The 11,439-nt window shown below is 39.0% G+C and overlaps 1 protein-coding gene across 2 annotated transcripts; it reads left to right on the plus strand.

Moving 5' to 3' along the window:
* The first annotated feature begins 242 nt into the window (after nucleotides 1-242).
* Nucleotides 243-8,535, plus strand: LOC109991298 (dnaJ homolog subfamily A member 3, mitochondrial-like). 2 transcript variants are annotated; one of them, XM_065955651.1, is made up of 12 exons: nucleotides 244-482; nucleotides 2,503-2,639; nucleotides 2,800-2,883; nucleotides 3,041-3,250; nucleotides 3,426-3,578; nucleotides 4,660-4,807; nucleotides 4,959-5,023; nucleotides 5,123-5,251; nucleotides 5,579-5,694; nucleotides 6,653-6,747; nucleotides 6,864-7,003; nucleotides 7,783-8,535. In XM_065955651.1, exons 1-11 carry the CDS (start codon nucleotides 278-280, stop codon nucleotides 6,986-6,988), a joined length of 1,467 nt encoding a protein of 488 aa, XP_065811723.1. In that variant the 5' UTR covers nucleotides 244-277; the 3' UTR covers nucleotides 6,989-7,003; nucleotides 7,783-8,535. The 2 variants fall into 2 exon arrangements, with proteins under 2 accessions (XP_065811726.1, XP_065811723.1); XM_065955654.1 differs by lacking the exon at nucleotides 6,864-7,003 and having other exon boundaries at nucleotides 243-482.
* The last annotated feature ends 2,904 nt before the right edge of the window (nucleotides 8,536-11,439 follow it).

The following is an 11,439-nucleotide window of genomic DNA, read 5'->3' on the forward strand; positions in this document are numbered from 1 at the left end:
AACATCAAACTCTTTGGAAATCAAACGAAGAAGAGAAGGACGAGGGGGAGAAGGAAAAAGAATATTATTATTATTATTATTATTATTATTATTATTATTATTATTATTATTGATTTATTTTTACAGAAAAGTATTACACAATAAATATTTTGATTCACACTCCATACCAGTTGGTGGCGGAAATGTACCAATTCGTTGTTTGCATTCTGAAATACAGCCTCAAAGAAGCAGAAGAAGAAGAAGACGAAGAAGACGAAGAAGAAGAAGACGCGAAAAAATGGCGTCCTCCGCTGCCCGGTTTTCCTCACGCTGGCTATCAACATCTGTTTCTTCTGCTTATCGTAACAGTGGTTTTCCAAGTTTCCCTGCCAGCTTTGCGGGAGTTTGTTCAGCAACATTACTGCAGACGCAGCGGGGCGGGACAGCATTTGGCTTTAGCTCCTGGACACACGGAAAGTTGGTGACATTGAGAGGACTGACAGGTGAGGAAGCTAACAGCTAGCATAACACTCCACAAGTTTCTCACATCAGGGGTGTTCCGTCACTTTACTGATGGACATCACACACACACCTGTCGTAAACATCACACACCTGTCGTAAAGGCTTTTTTTTTTTATTGTATTACGTTGGAGTGTGACGCCACATGAAGTTAAAGTCCATTACTCCTCATGTGCTTCATGTGTGATGTAATGACTCTCTCGTGAGTGTTTACTGTCATCAGTCACTTCACTCACACTGACCTTGTTCACTCATATTCTCTGTGTCAGCATCATCTGGTTCCTTAACCACTTTGCTGCTGCTGGGACAGTAAACAGACAGTGTTCACGACACTGTGTCAGTCTGATGAACTCTAAACAATCAGTGTCAGACCTGTGACGTAACTCTGTAACAGAGCTGTCTCTGTGACTGTACATATATATATATTTATATATAATTTAATTTATATTATCAAGCTACGCACGCTTTCAGTGTAAATATTGTAACTTTACCTCATCATGTTTACTTCAGGATCTTTTGCACGACTCACCACTTCACTATTATGTTATTTAGTCTTGTACATTTTAGACTTTGCTTTTTGTGTTTATTGTTGATAGTTGATGTTATACCTTTGTACATAAGAGAGCACAGTTCACCAAAGTTACATTTCTTGTGTGTAAGCATACCTGGCCATTAAATCTGATTCTGATTCTGATTCTGAAATGTACTTCAGTCAACTGTTTGATTGACAAGCACATGTTGTAAGGGCGGCAAACAATGATCTTCTAACAGACCGTGTCCACAGTCGTACATCAGTACACTTCCTGGGGTGACTTTCTGGGTTGTCGAGCGACTAAAAAAAAAAGGTGAATGTTAAGTTGTACTGAACCACACTTTCAATGTCCTGGTGCTTTAAATGAGTGTTGTGAGACTGATGTCACTGTTTTTATTATAAAGGAAGATAATTGGGGCGCTGGTGGCGCAGTGGTTAGTGCGCAGGTTCACATCCCACCTGTGGCTTCTTTCCCACATGTCGTTCCCCACTCTCTCTCTCTCCCTGATTTCCGACTCTATCCGCTGTCCTATCTCTCCATTAAAGGCATAAAAATCCCCAAAATAAATCTTTAAAAACAAAAAAAAGGAAGATAATTAACTTGTGAACAAATAGAACCATGTGATGTTGAAAACCTCATGAGCTTTGTTTTTACTGATCTAATAATGAATGAATTAGACATTGTTCACAATCCTTGATACTTGGTACGTGTGCTTTGTTTAAAAAAAACAAAAAAAAACATGTTCTTCAAGGATGTCTCTGTAAAATTGACAAGTATTCAAAACTACTGAGAGGAAGTTTTTTTGTTTGTTTCGATTTTGTCTACCCCCGTGGACAAAGCAGTTACTAATTTATCTTTGCTGATTTGTGTCCTGTACATGTGCCGGTTGTGTTTTTCAACAAAAAGTCTCATCCTGTTTTCCTTGCCATGGAAAATTTGAAAGAAAGAAAAAGTCTGTTTTGGCAGCATGCAGTTAAACACTGTCTGACACTGACCTGCAGCAGCAGCTTCATGCATTAAAATGTACTATAGAGAAATGGTCAGTCCATTGGCTGATTGTCTTGTTTGCTTCTGTGGCTCATAAAAAGACATCAGTATTAATTTAAGTCTTTTTCATGGCCAGCTAAAAAGTCCTCTAGCAACTTTTACTGTGGTGATGTACAAATGTTTAAGTTATTGGAACCGTTGTTATGTGAATACACTCTTTTTCAGTGTTTTAGTTCATTAAGTGCAAACAGTAAGCTAGCTGACAGGAGAAATCAGGAACACACACACACACACACACACACACACACACACACACACGATATCTATGACCTTGCTGATTAAAAGATAAACAGCTTGCCTCATTATGTCTTTCTCTTCACCAAATTGCCACCTACTTTTTCGACAGTGCAGATATCTCATCAGTGTCTGTAAAGTCGTTGTGCTCTGGGTTATAAAGTCCTCTTTGGATCCTTTTTCTCTACAGGCTCGAGATGTCCCTGTTGCATTACCAGTCACTCTTTTCACACCAGCAGCTATTTGTCAAACAAGGACGACTTCTATGGAGTCTTGGGTGTCTCCCGAACTGCCACACAGAAAGACATCAAAAAGGCTTATTACCAGGTCAGAGTTACTCTTCCTGTGTTACGCTGCATGAAAATATCTGCTGTGTTACAATATTTCGACACCATAAATGTTGTGATGCTACTTTTTTTTTTTAAAGAGCTTTACATCCAATGTTCTTCTCTATCTTCATTTGTCTTCCTACTTGTTGTCTCTCTAGTTAGCAAAAAAGTATCACCCAGACACAAGCCCAGATGACCCAGACGCCAAAGAGAAGTTTGCTAAGCTGGCTGAAGCCTATGAGGTACACAACCATTACACGTGTTAAAAATAATGAACGTCTCTATTCACAGACATAAAGCTGTGAAAGAGTTAGTATTTTATTAGAAGCAGCACTTAATTGTTACTCAAACTTGAATAGTAATTCCTAAATGTCCCTGCTCTTTTGTTTTCCTGTGAAGGTTCTGAGTGACGAGGTGAAGAGGAAGCAGTATGACACGTACGGAGCAGCAGGCTTCGACCCAAGCCGCGCTGGACAAAGCCAGCAGCAGTACTACAGAGCGGGGGGGACCAATGTAGACCCCGAGGAGCTCTTCAGGAAGATCTTTGGAGATTTTTCTGGAGGAATGGGCTTCGGAGACATTCACAACATGTTCGAGCAAAGACCCGAGGTCAGATCTCCACCTACAAACCAAACCCTAACATGTTTTGTTATTAATCTGAATTAAATGTTAAACATTCTTTTTTAAATTCAGCTATTAAAACTTTATGATAATGAAGTTAGGAATCTTGCTTTCAGTTTAACAGGTTATAAATTGTAATCAAATGTATATATTTCTTCCACAGTATGTGATGGAGCTTACGTTTGCAGAGGCTGCAAAGGGTTCGAATAAGGACCTGAATATTAACATTGATGACAACTGCCCGAGGTGTGGTGGAAAGGGCAGCGAGCCGGGCACCAAGGTGTCTCATTGTCACTATTGTAACGGCACAGGCATGGTGAGTGGCAGACCAACAGGTGACAATGGCTGTTAGCAGGACACTTTAACTTGTTAGGCTATTAATACATAAATATATCATATGTTCATATTTTTGCTATTTCTTTGTCCGATTCCATTATTTCCAAATGTGAAAGTTGAAGAAGTGTATAGATCTGTCCTCAGAGAAAAATTTGGTCCCTGGAACTCTGTCTGAAGATAAAATGCTATGCGAGAAGTTATGGTGGGGGGGGGACCGCAACAGTGAAACTGTAACTCTCCTGGTAGCTTTTCAGCTCTAAACAGTGTTCAGGGACCCATTCTTTTCTTTCAGTCAAGTTTGTGTATTCAGTTTAGAAAATTTAGCATCAAATTGTTTCACTTCTCCAACTTTCAAATTTCACTTCCAAATCTCCATAGTGCACCTTTAAGGTCTTACCAGCTGATTCTGATTTTGGCAGATTCTGCATTTTTTCCTTTAAAGAACTATAATTTTACAGCTAAACCACTACTTGTAACTTTTCTGGAAAGTCGATTTAACATGTTAACAACAAACCACTGACTGATAAAGAGTAACTTGCAGGTTGAATTTTTTTTTTTTTTTTAAGAGAATAAAGTGTCTCATTTCATTAAATCTGCAAAAAAAACCTTTTATCCCTCCCAACAACACGTCACATTACATCGCATGAAATCATGTTCACCTACTCTGGTTTAGCTCAGCGTGCAGTAGTAGATGAAAGTCTGAGAGGTCGTGTGATGCGTTTACATCGTTTCCACAGCATTGCATCGCATTTCACCAGTTATTAAGATGGTTATACAGATAGTCACTGGATACGCTAATATCGGCCGATATTATTGGTTGGCCGATTAATCGTCAGTCTCTAATTTGCAGCATTAACAACTTTGTGTAAAGTTCATGCCCCGTGGTGCATGGCTCATTTATGTGAACACAAAGTCGGCTAAATTTGAGGGGACCGACGGGTAACGGATTTAATGGCTGAACAGGCTGAAAATCAGCTGATTATAGTTACCAGCATGCACCTCTATTTTTTATTCATCTGTAGCTGTATGGATATGACGTACTCTCTGTCTCACCCCTGCAGGAGTCAGTCAACACGGGTCCTTTCATGATGCGTACGACCTGCAGACGCTGTGGGGGGAAAGGATCGATCATAACCACACCCTGCGCGCTGTGCAGAGGTTCAGGCCAGATGAAGAAGAGGCAGACGGTCAATGTACCTGTACCTGCAGGTAGGTCTCCACTACAAGTCAAGACATATATCACATATAAAAAAAGCTTTTTCAGAGATCCAGATTTATATTCAACCTGTTTTAAATTGGAAATAGAAATGTTATATAATGACAAATCTCAAGAAATGTAATCGTTGACATTTTTTTGTAGGAGTGGAAAATGGTCAGACTGTGCGCATGTCAGTAGGCAATAAAGAAATCCTTATTACATTCAGGGTGAGTTTTGTAGAAATATTCAAGGACTTAATACATTTATAGCAATACAATTGTGATGAAGTGGATTTTCATGTGTTACATTTGAATATCTCCATACAGGTGCATAGAAGTCCAGTATTCAGACGTAATGGAGTGGACATCCATTCAGACGTGTTGATCTCTATAGCTCAGGCCATCCTGGGGGGCACAGCCACATCACAGGGCCTCCACGAAACCATTAGTATAGTGGTGAGTGAGGACAAAGGCTGCATAGTATACAGCATGGCTATAATGCTGGTTTCTTTCTATCCTCTGAATTTTGTTAATATGTCTCATACTAAGAATACGCTGACTTCTTTTCGGGGAGAAAAGTCAGTGTGCCATGCCTTCACCACACAAGGTGCATAAAATTAACTTACAAAATAACTTTTAATCAAATGCTGTCCTTATTTATCTTTTTTCTAGATATGTCTACCAGACACTTGTTGGTCTCAAAACCCATTTTCATACACAGAGATTCAGAAGAGAAACATTTCAGTTGTCTGCTCTCTGTTTAAATGTCATGTATGTTTTCAGATTCCTCCCAGTTGTCAACCTGATCAGGTGATCCGGCTGCACGGCAAAGGCATTCGGAGGATGAACAGCTACAGCTATGGAGATCACTACGTTCACATCAAGATCAAAGTGCCAAAGTAAGAAGAGAAACAAACAGAAACTTTTCAATCACATGTCAATAAACCTATTTAGCCTTGCTCGCCTGGATTTATGTCAAGATTCTACCACGTGGAAACCTCAATTGTTGAAAAAAAGAAGTCAATGCGGAAGTCCTCAAAACTGCAGTACCTATAGTGTCCACTTGAGGCTGGCTCCATAAGCCTCAGAAGTCCCGTTCACACCCCTTTTTTAAAAGTGTTAATTTTGACAGCAGAAATTAACATGTGTACAGCCTGGTTCAAAAAAATGTCTCGTGTCACACACTGTACAGGGGCTTAATTTTTGTAATACATTTTTATTTTATGAAGGGTAAGAGTTAAGCACAATTGGGAGCCAGCTGATCCGACAGACAGGTGGGCTTTTTGTAGCTGTTTGTCAGGAGGATTACGGACTTCCTCGGCTCCACCTCTTTGTTTGTTGCTAGTTTGACAGAAAGTTACTTTGAGACATCATTTCCAATAACTTCCATCGATTGGCTTCAAAAGTCTGCTTCAGAAACCCATGGGTGATGTCACTGAGACTATGTCCATGTGTATATATATATATATATATATACAGTCTATAGATTCTACTTAGTAATGCAAATCATGATAGTAAGTCAGTCTTAATATTAAAAATGAAACTATTCCTTATTCATTGTAGACTCAAATATACACTCAAAAATGTCTTGACGGTGAAAGAGAAGACAAAGTGATCTTTTTTTTAAATTTTAAACTGTACAATTTCTCAATTTCACATGAATGCTTAATTCAATGATAAATGCATGTGAAGTACAAATATTTCTCTTACTTTTTAAATGCCACAATCCCTTTTGCGTCAAAATCCTCTCTGCAATACATTTATTGCTGATTATTATGACCTCCTTGCACTGTGAATTGTTAACATTTATCAAATTTTTTGATAATTTATTGTGTTTTTGTTGTCTTGTTCCTGCAGGAAGTTGACTCGTAAGCAGCGCTCTCTGCTGCTCAGTTACGCTGAAGAGGAGATGGAAGTTCAGGGGACGGTCAATGGTGTCACTCCTTCTCCAGGTTAGCGGCACCATTCAGTAAAAAAAAACATCGCTCCACACTAGTCTAAAGACACACATAAATACATATAGTGGTGCATGGCATTAGAAGTTCATGTAGAGTATCTTTGTGTCCAGGAGGGGGCAGCAGCACAGCAGGTTCTGGTGCGAAGGCGACCAGCTCAGAGGAGGAACAAGAAACGCAGAAACAGCAGCAAGAGGAGGGAGGCTTTTTCTCCAAACTAAAGAAACTGTTAAGCTGACACTCTGATAAACAGGTGGGAGCTTCAAACTGTCACAGACACAAACACGCATTACATTCAGCAAAATGGTAACAACCATCCCTGTTCATGCATCTAAAGCCAGATTGTTTGAAAGCAGATTGAACACCAACAGATGCTGTTCTATATACTGTTTCAGTTTTTGTCTACGCATTTTATATACATTGTGAAATAGCTTGACATCCTGTTGCACCAGCAGGGTCCTGTAAGGCAGTGAGAGCAGCAGACGAGTGCTTATAAACGATCATATGATCCATTTTAAAGCAATGTTATGCACCTCAAAGTCGATTCACTTGGGATATGTTTGTCTTTTTAGGCCATATAAAGTCTATTCTTCTGTTTTGAAAGTCTGTTGGTTCTTCTTCAGTTGCACTCTTGCGATGACACTCCGGCATAATGCCTCTACACATAGCTTCCCTGAGTTGGTGGGCTCATTTCTCTTCAACCACGTATTTATAGCGGTAACGATTGGAGAGGGAGGGGTTCACTTGAAGAAAAAAAACATATATGAAACATGTTTGAGCTTCTAAGAGACACATAAACACGCTGAATAAAGAACTGTCCCATCCATTTGAACACAGACTCGAAAACAACAAATCCAAAGGGAGTTCAACTCTACTCTTTAAATCTGTACTCCAAGTCATGATTGATAGTAGTCAAGTGGCTTTAGACACTTGACCTGAGTTATTTTAAACTTTTACTATGACCCAGTCCCTGCACAAGAAAATGCCTCAGTTATATGTCAAACCTTTTAAGTTGCTTTCTTCTCTATTCAGGTGCAAAACATGGTTAAACGTGGTAAAGGAGGAGAAGAAATCCACAGTCTTGGACTCCATGCTGTCTCCTGTGGTGCTGGGGATTGAGTGAGGAGGAGGAACAGAGTGGCAGAGGGGTATTTGTGTTGACACAGTCGCACATTGTTGAAGCTGCGGTTGGCAAACAGGCCCGTCAACGCAGACAGGTGCTGAGCCGATAAACTCAAGAACTGCTGGAAGAGGAACAAGAAGACGACTACAGAGGGCTATTGTGGAATAAAGTGCACCACTCACTGAGTCACAAAGTGCTCTGCAGACAGTAACTGTTTAAAAAAGAAAGTGAGGTGAGTCAGTTTAAGTCAGACAAAAAAGGTCAAATTATAAATTTAGCTACAAGAGAGAATGACCAGCCATCTCGGATGGGTCTAATTTCTCCACCGATATTTCATGAGGCTTTTTAAGCACTTAACCTCTTTAACACAAACAATTCTTATAAAACCAGCACATGTTTTTGTGTGCCACAGCACAGCTTGGTAAAAAAAACAAAGGACACATATAATTGTAATAAGAGACTAATTGGATTTAAAATTCATTAAACATCCTGGCCCATAACGTCCATCAGGAGGTTGTTAAATATTTAATCATGAAATAAAGTATGAAGTGAAGAGAGATTTGTAAACATCTCAGTCTGACTTGGTTGTAGTTGGTATGATTTATGTATGAGTGGCAATAAAATGTTGAAATAGAATAAATAATAATACATTTTATACAATCTCTTTACTTTTATTTATTCATTTCAGACTTTGGTTCTTAAAGTTTAACATTTTGATTGCAATACTAAAAGTCAACAGTAGATGGCGGTGTTAGTCAATAGTGTACTACTTCTGGACTTCCTTTGACACTCACGCTGAGCAGAAGATGTGGTGAAGATCATCTGGATCATTCCTCTTTAGATTGGGGTTTTCCAGCTTTGCTCGGACTCGGTTTGGTCAGTCTTCACAAACAGAAGCTGAGGAGCCTCCCACGGGAAAGTTATAATTACATATGAAGTCACAGTTACTTATAAGACAGGCCAGTGGCTGTGTATTTGAATATATCTCTGTGGTATGTCTGTGTATGTTCTCAGTCATCCAGATCCAGGTCATGGAAATTTGAAGCTTGATCCAAAAAACAACTGAACTTGGTTTAAGGTCTTTAAGATGTTTCACGTCTCCTCCAAAAGGTTCCTTCAGTTCTGAACTAACTGGTAGGCAGAGCTAAAAACATAAGCCTCTGTGGATCATCAGTATGCTAATGATCACTATGGGCTATAGGAGCAAAGGAAAATAAGAACATGAATTAGGAACAGTAACATCTCTGAGAAGCACTTAAGATGTGAGTCTACCCCCAACTAGACCTTCATCAAGACCTCCAAGAAACACAGCACCACCACCAGGGAGGAAGACGACAACAAAAATCACAGTGCCGTTTTTTCATACTTGTCTGGAGTATATCAGAAACTCAAGAGGATTTTTCACAAGCACAACGTTCCGGTTCACTTCAAATCTTCCAACATCTTGAGATAGAAGCTTTTCCACCCCAAGGAAAAAAAACCCTGAGAATGAAACAAAGCGATGAGGATTGCAGAGATTTATATATTGGAGAAACTAAACAGCCACTTATAAATACATGGCCCGCAACATTGGAGAGCCAGCTCCTGCAGGTTAGGACTCAGCTGTCCTTAAATCTGAAGGACAGGGCACTTTTCTCTGAAGACGGTAAAGTTAAGAACTCTGGTTTGAAAGACGCATTAAAGAAGCCATCTATGTTTCTTACTTTCTCTCTTTCTTTATTAGGATCCTCATAAAACATCATCTATTCTTCCTGGGGTTTAAAATCCTTTAATTTCAAAATATAAAATTTAAATGTATTTTTGTAAGACATTATCAGTGTCATTTCTTTAATTAAAGAGGCTATATGTAACGTTTTACATGTATAAATAGTTTTTTTTTATCGCCCATTAATAAGCGAATGGTTAACTGATGTGTAAAAGTAGATGTTCACTGTCTATCGGTGTTGCCTGTATAAAAATATTTCCCCCTGGTCATATTTTCCGTGAAAGCTCCAGGAAGTGACATTTTCTGCGCGTTCTCAACGTCCTCCTCACTCCACTTACACAGATCAAAAGTACAAACTCATCACACACTCCCGGTCTTCACCTCCACAGCCAGAGGCCGTCTTCCACACACTTCTATCCGCCCTAGGAGCTCTCAAAGGCGGACAAACTCATCACACCCTCCTGCTCTCAGCCAGTGCCTGTCGAGACTGTTGTTTGTAGGATGGAGAATGAATACAGACACACAGACTCCTTCACAGACTTTCACATGTGTATGACCACTTACCTCCTCTGTAAACATTATGCCAGTAAATATCCAGTGTTTCGCGGCTGATGATGATGCTCGTTTGTGTACGTACGAGCGAGCAACAGGTTACTGCAGTATCACTACAAACACAGTATTTTTGAAAGTTACATATAGTTACATAAGAAAATATATACACTGTAACAAAGTAACAATACAACCTCCAAATTAAAAATTATAACTGATATTCTTTCAAGAGAAAGAAGCATAACTAAATGAAAGAATGACTCTACACAACAAGCACTACAACAACTTAATATTACCAACAAAATGGATAGAATATGAAGATTTACCTTTACTATTAGTTTTCTGTTTAACCTTTATGATGAGTTTATGACACCAGGATAGTCTTGTTTTACTCAATCCAAAGCTCTTTAGTTTTAATGCTCCCATAACATTTACAAACCCTGTACTGGCTGATTTATATTCACAACCTACTTTAAATTTGACAATTGTATAGACTACCATGAATCAGAGGGAGAAGAAATTCCGTCTTTCTCATGTTAGCCTTAGATACAGTCCAGAAGTCTCATCGTATCTCAGTTGTTGAAATGTTACACAAATGTTGTATGTTACAGAAATAGGATGCATATGTTCTAAATTGCTCAAATGATTTTGTTAAATCAGGGCTGTAGACAGTAAGCAATGTGTGAAGTTTGTGTATCCTTGCTTTTTGGATGACGGAAAAAACTTTACTAATGCATTCTTTAGCATGGGTTAACATAGGTCAACACTTTTTTAGTTCTTGTTCTTTATTATGATTTAGCCGTTTAAAGCTGTAACACAAATTTGAACGATTTGCATGTTTTCCTTAAATTGAAATTATGTTACTTTTAAGGACTTAAAACCCTGACTTTTTGGGGCAGAAAAAAGACTTTATAAACCAAACAACGAAACAAAAACAAGCTCATGAAAAGCTGACAATTAGGAGGTTCAAGGCTTTCACACCATGTCAGGGTATTCAAATACATGGCTTTATATTATGGAAAACACTAAAAAGGGAACAAAAAACCTTTACAAGGTGATTAAGTGACATATTTTTACCCAGGCAGCCAGATTTGACAAAAAGTCAATAAGTGGCAATTAAATGTTGAACAGAACAACCAAGTTCCACACATTATTTGACCTTCCTGTGCTGTAAAGCAGAGACCCATAAAGACCTCAGTTATACAAACAGATAAATGCTCTCATCTGTCAATCATGTGTGTCTGCCCTGCTGGTTGCTGGGAGTAACTGGGAAAGTGAATTGGCATCATGGGAAGAGATAATAGACCTTTGG

This window comes from Labrus bergylta, chromosome 1, assembly GCF_963930695.1.
Source record: "Labrus bergylta chromosome 1, fLabBer1.1, whole genome shotgun sequence".
NCBI lineage: Eukaryota > Metazoa > Chordata > Actinopteri > Labriformes > Labridae > Labrus > Labrus bergylta.

Coding starts and splice junctions, on each gene's coding strand:
- LOC109991298 (XM_065955651.1), top strand. CDS start 278: ATGGCGTCCTCCGCTGCCCGGTTTTCCTCACGCTGGCTATCAACATCT. Junction 483..2,502: donor GACATTGAGAGGACTGACAG/GTGAGGAAGCTA, acceptor TTTTCTCTACAG/GCTCGAGATGTCCCTGTTGC. Junction 2,884..3,040: donor AGCTGGCTGAAGCCTATGAG/GTACACAACCAT, acceptor TTTCCTGTGAAG/GTTCTGAGTGACGAGGTGAA.